Source organism: Rhinatrema bivittatum, chromosome 4, assembly GCF_901001135.1.
Source record: "Rhinatrema bivittatum chromosome 4, aRhiBiv1.1, whole genome shotgun sequence".
In the NCBI taxonomy this organism is placed as follows: Eukaryota; Metazoa; Chordata; class Amphibia; order Gymnophiona; family Rhinatrematidae; genus Rhinatrema; species Rhinatrema bivittatum.
In genome coordinates, this window is record NC_042618.1 from 391,163,492 (window position 1) to 391,176,799 (window position 13,308).

A 13,308-nucleotide genomic window follows, 5' to 3' on the forward strand; every position below is an offset into this window, starting at 1 on the left:
GAATCAGATTGCTAAGACTAGCTCTATAAAAGGCTTGCCAAAGTAAGATCTCATTTACACATACAAATCTTCATAGCCTTTGCTATGAAAGGCTCTGCTGAGCTGACAAACATCTTGAAAAATCCTTTCATTCTAAATGCAGTAAATGCCACAGCCATTGTTTATCTCACAAGTTTTACATTGTATATTTGAAAGAAAATTGTGTGCCTTTTTAGTGTGGTGGCATGAATTGAAAAGCATAAAAGAGGAAAATTTAAGATAACATTCTACCTGCATATGAAGCCCACATGGATAAGTGGACTTGTGTTGTGCAAAGGTCTCTTAGAAATTAGATATGAATATAAGAAAAGCATGCATTCCATAAAGAAATGTGTTTTTAATAATAAAAAAAAATCCACATATAAAGGTGTGTTTTTTTTTAAATTTTAGAATCAAAGAACCAAAATGACCAATAAATTACAATTTTTTAAAATCTCTCCCCCCCCCCCCTTCTCATACCTCTGTTTTGATTGCATAGTCTCCAGACTGCATATCCAAGTGGCTATGAAACCCTTGCTGGCCCAAGAGCATTACCTTCTCCAAGGTGCTCCCTCATTGCTACTTTTTGGCTGGCAGAGGCTACTGCAGTAGCCGTCTTCTCTGGGCCTGAGCAAGGCACTTCCATAGCATATGCTGCCTTATAGGACCCAAACCCAGATCTCCTGCACCATAGTAGTATAGCCTGCGCCACAAGGCAGAAGCCAGTGAGCCACATTTAATGGACCGTGCCACACCATGTGCATGGATGCTGCAGATAACAGACATCTGTGCACTGGGTGACCTGACCCTGCACTCACTTGCCCCCTAGGGTTTAGTATACAGAGTGAATGCAAGATGTTAAGTGTGCAGTTACATGGCCATGACTGGCAGAAGGCTGAAGCCACTGATGGACTAATTATGATGATCCTCCCTCCCCCTTGTTCCTGGTGCCTTTCTGCATGTTTCCCATGTCCAGCCTACCTGACTCATATGGGAAGAATGATTGGCTGTGGAGGACGCATAGGCACATTGCGGGGGGAGGGTTGGCAACAAGGACAGATAAACTATACAGAGTTCCAGCCTCTCTCCTGCCTCCCCATGTTCGTGCCACTGCGAGTTATCTATCCACTCCTTAACCAAATCACTAGATCACCATGACTGAGTAGTGCTTGAAAGACATAGTGGGATGGGTAAAGTCTATGCACTTCATGTGTTGCTTACAAGCATTGTGAGGTTTATGTTCTTTTAGTTGTATTAGGATGTACTGCAACTTATGCCATGATTACTGTCTGGAATATGGTAATGAAGGGCTCCAATCCCTCCTGCTTTACAGGAAAATTGAAGGAGTATCCTCTTACGTGAAACTTTTAATCAACCCAAAAGTGATATCTGACCACTCTTTTCTTGGACTGTCCACTTGAAAAAAGAGAGACCCAGAATCTTCAGAAGAGCACCACCTAATCTATGGAACTCTCTCCTACAAGACACCAATAATTACTTGTTTGGGGTTTGTTTGTTTGTTTTTACCACCAGTTGAAAATGTGGCTTTTTTACCAGAAAAATCTCAAATCTAATAGCCTTGCCCCCGACAATCCAAAAAGACAAGGCACCCAGATACACAGGCAGATGGCACTATTGGCAAAATCCTAGGGACATTCTTCTACTCCCTACGTTTATTTAATGACTATGTACATTATATTTCAACTCCTCTACCTCATTGTTATATACCAAACCCCTGACTTTGAAGACTAGTTATATAACACCTATCTGAAATCTTACCATATTTTCACTGTGATTCACCATATAGCAGAAACCCCCTAAGCATGTTGTAATCCGCTTTGAAGCAGTGAACCTGCTTCGAAAAGCAGACTAGAAATCTTAAGTTATATTAAATATATCTGTTTACTTGGTGTTGTAGTCTCCGTTGCAGCTTGGGGATGGGCAGGGTGTTCAGGCCTAGAGGAATTTAGATGTGGGGGAGGATATGATTCACCCCTAATGTGAGGGGACAATCCCATAATGGTTGGCCCATCAACTGAAGACCATTCTGGTACATTCAGTGTCTGTCAGCCAGCTAAGTTGATGGGGGGTAATAGACTGGTAATACCAATATGGTCGTGAGATGTTGGGGCATTGACAGGACCTCTCGCGTACAACTCGGGTCATTTGCCATCTGAGGACAAGTTAGTATGGCAGAAGAATGGAGAAACCCCCCTTACCCAGTTGTGTTATGGCCTGAAGGGTGTTCTCACCCTGTTGAAAATGGCAGATTGACTGGAAACACCTGGCCGAGAGCTGACTCCTGAGGAATGTGTCCTTACTTGCATGAGGTGGGTTGATGGTTCCAGAGGGTATTATTATGCTTTTACCCTATAGCTTAGCTCCCTCCCTTTTACAAAGGGAAAGGATGGACATCATTTATACATATAGAGGGTAATTTTCAAAAGAATGTAAGTGCTTAAAACTGGGTTTTACGTTTGTAAATGGACTTTTTTAAATTGCTTCGATATATTCTATTGTATTTTCAATAGGTTTTCCACACACAAGTGCCCTTTAAGTGCGTAAATGGGTCTTTAAAAATTGCTGTGATATATTTGCATATTTCCAATCTATCAAGCAGTGGCTGTGTATTGATTGTGTCATCGTGATAGGTGGAATGGACAAAGTCGGGTTGGTCATGATTGTTGTGGTTACCAAAGATTTTCTCCTAGTAAACCTTAGTGTTAATGATGGTGACTTCTGTGGGAAATACCCTGAACTGTATTACTGTGCTTGATTTTCTATTCTATAGATTATTCTACATGACCACATAGTTTTTTGGGTCCATCTCATCATAAGCTAATCATAATGGGTAAATAATCAAATTACCTGCATTGTTGCGAACCTCACACGTAGTTCTTAACCACAGGGTTTGTACCAATAATCAAAGCAATACTAAGTGGATAGTTCTGTTTTGATGATTATCCCCGGAAAACTCAACCATGTAGATTTGTGCTTGCTCGTTCTGCAAGTAATTTTTCCATTGGAAACCATGTGAATAGTTTTAATTATATAAAACTACACACATTGTTTCTTCCTCCAGCCATAAACTGCCCTTGGAAAATCTCAAAACAATGTGGGTAAAAGTACAAGTCTTAAACAACACATTTACTTTTATTTGTATTAGGGTGAGCAGTAATAAAAGGTTTTTTCCTTGGATAAAAAGCTGTTTGACCCATAGAAATGGGTTTCTTTATTGTCGTCACTGTTTTCATGTACCAGAAACGTATGCATACATTCTGTATAAATAACAAGTCTATTACATAAACATTGGAGTCCTGGCTTCTGACTTCCATAGACTTATCATGGATACCAGCTCTTTTGTAGCATTTGATTCTTCCTTTGGAGGAGTAAGGGCAGAGGGAGACATACCTGCCTGGTACTGATTAATTTCAAAATTAGAATTTAATAGAAGGAAGGTGTAATATGGATGACTGAAAATAATGGGGCACCACATGCTATCATAAAAATAATGGCCTTCAGCCTTATGTCTGACATTCTTTCTTTTACATTATTTCCTGATAACGTACCTGAAATCTCTTGCTTTAATTACCAGCAGTTATTTATCAACTTGGGCTTCTTGCTGAGCAATGTTTCCTAGCAACTCTGCTTGTCTCTCTCTTTCTACAGATGACATGGAGGCCATTCCTGTCAAACAGTTTGTTAAACACATCACTGAGCTCTATTCTAATAACCAGCATGGATTCTCAGAAGAGTTTGAGGTATGCTTCCATATTGAAATCATTTTTTTCATTGAAGCTACACTTTTTCTTATGATGCGTATTAACTCACTATCTAGATCATCAATCACAATATAAAAATACTGCACGAATGATGTAGAGCTTATTGTTATTGATAAATTACATGTATTATGTGGATCTTTTTGTTAATTTTACCCCCTTAGTAACACCCTTAAATTACCTAGCTCTAAATTGGTCCAGTAATACTGCAGCTGTGTCCTTTGTCTAGAGCACTTTGGTCTAAGAGAGAAAAGAAAATATAATTAGGGTGGTTCTGCAAAGTGCTCATGATCCTCCAAAGCATTTCACACTAAAACCCAAATTTCTCAAAATAGTTTCAGGAAAATAATGGCATAATGTTTTTCTTGATATATTGAAAAAAATATGATGAAAGAGGTAAAAAAAAAAATATGTACAATTTGGCACTTTTGCTCATTTTATTTATTTTTTTTAAATATGGAAATACCAAAAAATTGGAAAATGTATACCATTTTCTACCCTTTACTTACAAATTCTCCCATTAAAGTCTTATGATGAACAGTTTTAAAAACATGAGATTTTTATAGAATATGAGGTGGAATTTTAAAAGCCCGATGTGTGCATCAATCGGAGGATGTGCGAATAAGTCAGACTTGTGCAAGCTGACCGTATTGTAAAGAGCACCCAGATATGCATGTAAATGCCGTAGCATGCATGTCTTAAAAGTTTTCAAAAATGGTTATGGGCGTGGTCTAGGCAGGGCATGGGCATTTCAGGGGCATGAGATGTGCGCATAAATACTTAACGCAACCTGGAGCATGTCGTGGCCCCTGCTGTGTAAGTTTATTTATGCTGTGAATGCCATGTAAGTTACAATGTAAAGAAACTAGGCAGATCTCCAAGATTTTAAGGGTCGGGGCTAACTGGGGGGAATGATGGTTATTAAACCAGGGGTGTTGCAGGACCTGTCTCTTAACTGGGCAAATTGGTAAAACTGGGAATGGCGTTGGCATGTGCCCCTTTTAAAATCCCCCAATTTATGCAGTAGAAGTGGGATTTGTGTGCACCCTCTTAAACTTTGGCGCATATGTGCATGCAGCCAGGCTATTTTATAACATGCACACACATGTTATAAAAAGGCATGCCCCTGGGCGTGAACTGACACATGCGCGCAAATGTCCGCATGCACGAGGGTTTGAAAGTTATCATCCCTGTGTGTAAGTATTCATGAAATTAAAATATTACTATTATAATGTAGCTAGCTTCTTAGGGATCTGAGGCATTGCTGTGTGAGCAAGTAGAAATAAAATATAGCAGCAAGCAGTTGTTTACAGTCTTTGTTTTATGCATTTTGATAAAGCAAAAATGAACGATTATACAAAGGTGTTAAATTAGCACAAATTTGATACTTGAAGGTGGTAGCACCAATCATTAAAGATTCATCATTTTCTTACCTCTCATAAGTATTCATAATTCAATTACTTTAAAAGTACAAAGAAAATCTAGCACTCTTTTAAGGAAATTAAATTATGAATGTTTATGAGAGATGTACAAATAGATAGGAAATGAGTTTGAAACCTTGACAATTGTTACCACTGCTCAAAAGTTTCAAATGTGCTAATTCACCCCATTTTTTTTGTGTTACCAAAGGGCTAATTTTCAAAAACCTTCAGAGAGGTGACTACTATACCTGGTTATCTTTGAATGGAGATTGTTTGCACTTTCCCCAGCTAATTCTACAGCTAAATATCCAATGAGATCTACCCATTCAAAATTTAAGCAGGTAGATTTCAGCCCTTTTTGTTACACAACTAAATTTGTGTCTTTAGATTTTAACTGCAGAAATGTACTGGTTAGAGGGGCAATATTTTTAATAGGGTAGATTTAATCAACTAAAGCTCCATTTTAACCAGGTAGATCTTTTAAATATCAACCCCTATGTGTAGCATATATGCATTTATTTTTCTATATATAGTACTTTATGAAAAAGGAATGAAAAACGTACATTTATAGAAACGTTAGCTCCAATACTTGCACAATTGTAGTGCAGTTTTAAAAGTTAACAGTGAAGCATCAATTTTAGGATAAACAGAATAACTTGATGTATTTAATGCTGTTATGAGATAGCAACCTTAGAGCCTGATTTTGGGCTTTTGAAATTGCTATAATATATGCCATTGAATTGTCCATAGGGTATTCATGTATAAGTGTACTATACGCACATAAATGGCTTTTAAAAATTGCTATGATAGTATTTTACATTTACATATGTAACACCTTTTAAAACTGCCTCCTCAATGAATAGCCAAACAGTCTGATAAAATAAATGTACTAGAAGCCATATGTGTTGCCTGTTCATGAGGACTGGAAATGTGTTTGTTGGTGAAGTAATTTAGTCCAATTGACTGTTGGTTGCATGACCGAGCAAGAATATTGAGGCATGTAACAATGTTGATAGTATTCAAGACAAACATTTATTCTCTGGAGAGTGGAATTTGATCTGGATGATCAAATGCAACTCCATCTCCTCAATTATTTATGAATTGAAACCCCAGTGCTATTTCATCACAGCTGATTTTGACACCATTTAATTATTCAAAACAATCAACTGCACATCTGTAAACTTGATCTGTGTTAACAAAGGCTTTGCTTTAGCAGTACTAAAATCATTGCTATTAAAAAAAAAAAAAAAAAAAAGAAAAAAATCTGAGATAATTTTCCCTTGTATTGTTTTGTCAATGTAAGAAACCTTTCAGTAGTAAAATGTTGTTGTCCCTTACAAAAAAGACCATTTCTAATGTTCTCTTTTTATTTGTGTGTGAAGGTAAAGTAGGTTATTTTGGGATCCCTTTGCCTCTCCTTCCATCCCCAAGCTATTCTCTCCTTGTTATTGCTGAACATTTGTAAACAGTATATAAATAATGAATTGTAATTAAATATTAGTTACATGAGAAAATAGACCAAGAATGTTGATGTAAGTGATTTACAATAAAATCTGTGAAATTAAATTTTAAGATATAGTCACAGTGTCACAATTAGAAATTAATTTAGGATCATTTAGCATTATCTACAGAGAAGCTAAGCAAAATAATATAAAACTGGTACCTTTCACATTTGCATAATTTTTCCAATCAGTGCAAAATGTAAATTAGTTAAATTCATTGTGTTCTAAGTGCACACATTTAAGAACCCACAAAATCTTAAGGTAAGGTTTAAAGGATTAAGTGACCTATTTATTAAAGAGCAAGTTTAAGTGCCTTTAACACTCACTAAGTCGGTTGTTGCACCCTGTCATTAATGTTAATGCAAAATTTCCTGAGTTAATGGAAAGAATATTTAAATTAGCAGTATTACATGCAAATACATGGAAAGCAGTTTGTAAATATTAACATAGGCTAACACAGGGATGGTAACTTTCAAACCAGTGAACAGGCACGCTTTGGCACATTCATGTCAGCAAGTGCCCAGAAACGCAGCCTTTTACAACTTATAAAATAGCCCAGCTGCAGACACATGTGTGTCTAATTTTAAGTGGGAGCACACATGGGCCTGCAAATCCAGCTTCTACAGTGTAAATCAAATTTTAAAAGGGGGTGAGCCCACTCAGTTTCCAATTTCATCGGTTCACCCACCAGTTCACTCAGCTAAGAGGTAAGTCCTCCAAACCTCTCTAGTTTAATAGCCTTCACTTCCCCTAGTTAGCCCAGACCCTTAAAACCCCTCAGATATGGCTAGTTTACTTTTCTTTATTTTTTTTTAAACTTATACCTCCACCATAGCAAAAGGAGGCACTAGACCTGGGGGCATGTAACTATTTGCACATACATCTCTCAGCCCTGCCCCGGACTCCCATGTCCCACTCAGACTCCTCCTAGACCATGCCCCTATTGTGAGTCAGAGCGAGATGTGCATGCAGCGAGAGATACACGTGTATTTGGGTGGCTTTTAAAATACGGTGGGCACACACGAGCCCAATTTTTGCACACATTCCCTATTTAATGCATGCGACAAGCCTTTAAAATCCACTTTCAATTGTATTAAGCCACACAATTTGTGTTAATCTGCAGGCTAACGTAAAAACTAACTGTAAACTACACCTCATAACCACGTTTCCCATAGTTGAAGCACCTACATTGGTTACCAATAGATTTCCTCTGTAAATTCAAGTTATTGATGTTGGTCTTCAAAGTTATGCATATATAATAAATTGTAATTAAGTATTAGTTACATGAGAAAATAGACCAGGAATGTTGATGTAAGTGATTTACAATAAAATCTGTGAAATTAAATTTGCGTGAGAATCTGGTCACCTTTAAAGCTCAAGACGTACGATCATCTCAAAATTATCTCTTGAAAGTGCCAACAATGAAGGAGGTTCATTTGCAGAAGTGGTGAAAAAGAACAATTTTTGTGAAGGTCTCCCATCTTTGGAATAGCCTTCCAAGAAAGATAAAAGATTCCAGGGAGATTATTTGTTATCAAAAGGCAGTAAAGGTCTGGGTATTTTGCCCATATTTTGCTTGCAATTAACCAATATATAGTATTCATTTTGCCAAGGCCACAGCAGTATATAAATCACATTATTTAGTTTGGGATCAAGGGATTAACAGAATATAAACTCTTGTCTTTGGAGAGGAGTAGGTGTACTGTTTCTTTGCAATTCTAGGATTTTGTTTGTGATAGTTTGTGTTTTTTATGAGATTGTTTAAATTGTGGGGGAATTTATATTTTTTGTATTAGAGATTCTAAAGTATGATTGATTTCTTAAGAGGGTGGAATATGAAGGTGGAATGTAGAATTTTTATATTTATGAAATAACTGTAAATTGTTAGAAACATTTTGGAGATGAAATTAATAAATGTAAAGTAAAATAAAAGGTATACTTAAATTATTGAATTAGGCTTCATGTTTAATACATGGCCCGATATGGATTCTGAACTCCTCTCACCCCCAACATCCCCCAAGTTCAGCAGAAAGGCCCCTCTGGACCAAAGAAACCTCTGCTACTTGAGGAGGTCGATGTAAGTCACTTTATCCTCCGTTGCCTCAGGTAAAAACTTAGATTGTGAGCCATCTGGGGACAGAGAAATAACTACAATACCTGAATGTAATCCGCTTTGAAGTGCTGAAAAGCAGAATATAAATTAAATAATAAGCCGTGCATTGACCGTGCACTGAAATTCAGTGCAGTTTCTTAACACACACACAGAACACAAAAATGTGCACGCAGGTCTGAGTTTAAATGTGTGCTCAGCCACTGGCATAGGCTGAGAACTTTATTTCGAGCAGGAAAAAGGGGATTCATATTCATCATTTATGTGCACAAAGCAAGCACAAATCATATAAATTATGAGACGAGAGGGAAGAGCAGAGCCCAGGGGACACAGACTGCAGGGGAAGAAGTGAAAGGAGACACGACTCGAGCCCCTGTAGGACTGCTGTCTCCTTTCCTCCTGCCTAAACATTATAGGCAGCTTCCTCCCAAAAAGAAGAGTTCCATCCCCCTCCTGTCACAAAAAAGGGATGTGCCCTCCTCTGAATGAGGGATCCCTGATGTCACTGCCCTTTCTGGGGGGAGAAGCTGCAGCTGGCAGTGTTTTGAGGGAGGGAGGGAGAGAAGGAGCGAGTAGTACTGCGGGGCATTTTAAACATGTTTACAGGAGAATGGGAGCGGAACGGAAGATTTATGTGCACCCATCACCTTTTGCGTACATAAATCAGGCATGAAGGTTCCCAGCCCCAGAACTCCTGATCAGCTCCACCCTAACACTAGCCCTAGAAACTTTGCTGCAAGGCTGACTAATAGTAAAATTTCCCAGCATTAACTGAACATAAGTTAAGCCAGCGCACCTCTCTGTATTGGCAGAGATAATGCTAATGCCATCACTGACGTGGGATTTACATGAGAGGGTGCTGATATGGACATGCATTGTTGTGCGCAAAACTCCTTGTTGCATCAGCAGTAAATTTGCACATAAAACCGTGTATGCAGTGCACAACAGCGGGTTAAACTGTGCACTCTGCCGAGCGCTCCTTATTACATCTGGCCTTGTCCAAGAGAGCCCATGCCCATCCCTAACTATAGCAGAAGGCCTTACTACTCCCCACCAACCCCATCCAAAGGTCCATGACAATTGGCAAAAATACCTGGTGACTCCAAATTTAAAAAATGGCACCAGGTGACCTCAAACAGTCTGCAGGAAGTCATCTGGTGCCATTTTTTAAATTTGCAGAGTCTGGAGCTGGAGTTAGCAGTAGTCTCTGTTTCCATCATTACTGTAGTCATCTTCAGAGAAGTAGGTGGGGGGTGGGCTATTTGGGGGCGGATTTTAGGGGAGTCATTTGGGCTAGTGAAGGTCTTTAATCTTTACAGAGGGGTCAGATGTGAGTTGGGCTAGCTCATGAATGGCCTTCCTGGTACACACTTGCATGGGTGGGAGGCCTCTAGCCTAGCATGGCCTTCCCCTTGAGTAGGAGATGCGGGGTACCAGTAATGCTAAAGCAATAGCAGCAACAGTAGGACATCTGGTTAAATTTAGTTTAAATGCTGGATTTATTAAAGACTTAATGCCCTTTACCACATCAGGTGTTTAAAATTTAGTTAATTTGCTATGGGTAATGCAAGCAGAAACAGAGTAGGCCCTATGGATGCATATAGGGGCAGATTTCAAAGCCTAAGCACGTAGTGTCTATTTTCAAAAGGCCCGGCGGCACACGTAAAGCCCGGGATGCGCATATGTCCCGGGGCTTGAAAAAGGGGCGGGGAAGGGGCGTGGCCGGAGCCTCCAGGCACAGTGGCCTTTTGCCACTGGGCCTGGGATTGCGGGCCAGCCATCGGCCGGTGCACGCAACCTACGCCTGCCCAGAGGCAGGCGCAACTTCTAAAATAAAGGTAGGGGGGATTTAGGTAGGGCTGGGGGCGGGTTAGATAGGGGAAGGGAGGAAAAGGTGAAGGGGGGAAGCTGAAGGAAAGTTCCCTCCGAGGCCGCTCGATTTCGGAGCGGCCTCGGAGGGAACGGGGAAAGCCATTGGGGTTCCCCTAGGGCTCGGCGCGCACAAGGTGCACTAGTGTGCACCCCCTTGCGCTCGCCGACCCCGAATTTTTATAACATGCGCGCAGCTGCGCGCACATGTTATAAAATCGGGCATAGATTTGTGCGTGCCGGGTATTGTGGCTGAGCTAAAAATAAAAAGATTTTTTTCAAAACTAATGCAGGTCAGTGTGGAGAACATTTCTATCTCCGATGCAGCGGGGATTTCAGTTATTTCTTTTTTTGTATCCATATTTATTTCACTGTTCTGTCTTTCGTCAGCACAAATATCTGTTGTTTAGTTAGAAATGGAAAAGTTTTGGTTTGAAAATCCAATTCATTTTGCACACTTGCTTATTTGTCCCACTTTAAATTATCCACGGAGAACTAAGGCTTCACTAAGAAACCTGTTTTGAGTGTTGCATTGTGTTGACATTATAGAATATTTTATCTTTTGCTTGTATAGATTAGGAACCCTCAAATTACACACTATTAGGAACACACGTTTTTCATTTGCTGCATGGAGATGCTTTGCTCCGTTGAGCACCACGCTCACTCATCTGTCTTATACCCATTTGTTATTTTTTCTCATTCTTTTTATCAGATGCTCTCATCTGGAATATTTTCTTTCCTTTTGGATGAGGTGAAAAATGAAAGTAGTGTGCTTAGTACAAGACTTTTTGAAATGCTGACGGGCCAAAAGAATCACTGTCTGTTACACGCTGCACTCTTTTCAATCTAGTATGCTTTGGGGAGAAAATGTATTGTGTGGCAATAGCAGGCAAAAAAAAGCCATGGTTATTTTTAAGTCCTGCACTAGGATAAATTACATCTGCTGTTCCTATAACATTTCTCTTGATAATTTTCTCTGTCATTCTACCCCTGTTCTTTGCAGCAGCAGCTGTGCCGCACTAATGATTTCCCTTATTAGCCTAATCCCATACTTCATTTTTGAAGCACAAACTATGAAATCATTTGGCATTTCCATAACCTTAAAACAGCATCTCTGTAAAGTCAATCAGAAAGACAGCCCTGCTGCACTGCTGTGCCACATATCCACTGCGTAGTTACTGTACTTAGCAAGATGAAATCCAGTATGTTCTTATGAAGCTTAGAACCTCCAAGGTCTAACTTTTATAAAGATTTTAGATGGTTCCTATAAGAAAAACCTTTTAGGTAATGCAGGTGATGGAATCTTTTTCCCATTTCTGACAGCACTTTGATACTTTGTTAGATAGACTGCACTTTTCTATGCCTTCTCCCTAACAAGTGTTAAATGGTTTCAACATAGCCAGCTTTCTGTTTAGGGACATATGTATGCATAGGAGAATTTTCATGTAATAAATGTTTTTAAAAGTATTTTTAACCAATACTATCTGGCAAGTCATAACTTTTGAGGAAAGTACTCATTTATCAAGAGATGAGATTCTCTTAATTCTGCAAAGCTTAAAGGTCGCACGAGGCGCAAGACAGGGAGTATAATTTTCAGAGCCGTTACTGCTGGTAAAACGGTGCTTTACCTGCTGAAATGGCGTATTATAAAATTGTCCACCTGATACATGTGGACATTTACGCACCCAAGCCCCCTGTAAGCATGTAAATTAATCCAGACTGAGTGGGGCAGAGGTCTGGACATACACACTTACTTGTGCAATTTCAAAGGTATACACACACATTTTCCCGGAAACTTTCCATGTGCATAATAGTAGGTGTAATGATACGCGGTTAAATTTGATGGGATAATATGCATGAAAGTCCACTTTGAAAACTGTTTGAAACTTACTTGCGCATTTGCCTGCCTAGTTTAGGCAGCCTGTTATAAATTACCCCCATAATGTAAGGAAAATAAGAAAATCTAACACATTCTACTTTTCAAAATCCTGATTGGTAATATTCTATAAAGTGATAACATTAATTATCTTAGATCAGTATATCTAATGGAAGAGCCAAGATATTCTTTAATAATGAATTCATCATCACTTGTATTTCTAAACATATCTGGCTATCTGCATTATTACTCAGTATGGTTTCCAGGTAACTAAAATATGCAAATTGACCTGGGCCTTAGACAAAACATATGCAAGCATATCTCATGAATATTCATCATGAATATCCTAAAAACTTAACCCTTCTAGGGATTTTCAAGGATTGGGTTGGGAACCATTGTGTTAGATATGGGTTTAGAGCAACCATCCACTCAGTTGTTGGATATTTATATATGACTAACTTATCTATCCACTCTGCAGCTGAATATTGGCCCCATAGTGACTTTTATAAAACTATTGATGTCAAAATTCAGTTATTGAGCAAGTAAAACTGTAGCCAGATAAAGTTGCCTGAGCAGTTTTAGCCAGGATATTCAGCAGGACTTTCCCAGGTAAGTCTGCTGCTGAGTATACGTGGATAACCTTACCTGTTCAAAGTTATCCAACCATACTGTATTTACAACCATGTTTTCACTGACCAGCCTTCACCATTTATGTTTATCTGGCTAGCATAGC

The 13,308-nt window shown here is 39.0% G+C and overlaps 1 protein-coding gene across 3 annotated transcripts in view; it reads left to right on the forward strand.

The window, feature by feature from the left end:
- The window catches only part of PTPRG (protein tyrosine phosphatase receptor type G), a 1,221,857-nt gene that overhangs the window by 1,125,523 nt on the left and 83,026 nt on the right, over positions 1-13,308 (forward strand). For all 3 annotated transcript variants that reach the window (XM_029601001.1, XM_029600999.1, XM_029601002.1), the window contains one exon: positions 3,688-3,779. In XM_029601001.1, the coding sequence (XP_029456861.1) occupies positions 3,688-3,779 (92 nt within the window). The remainder of the gene's footprint in view (positions 1-3,687; positions 3,780-13,308) is intronic.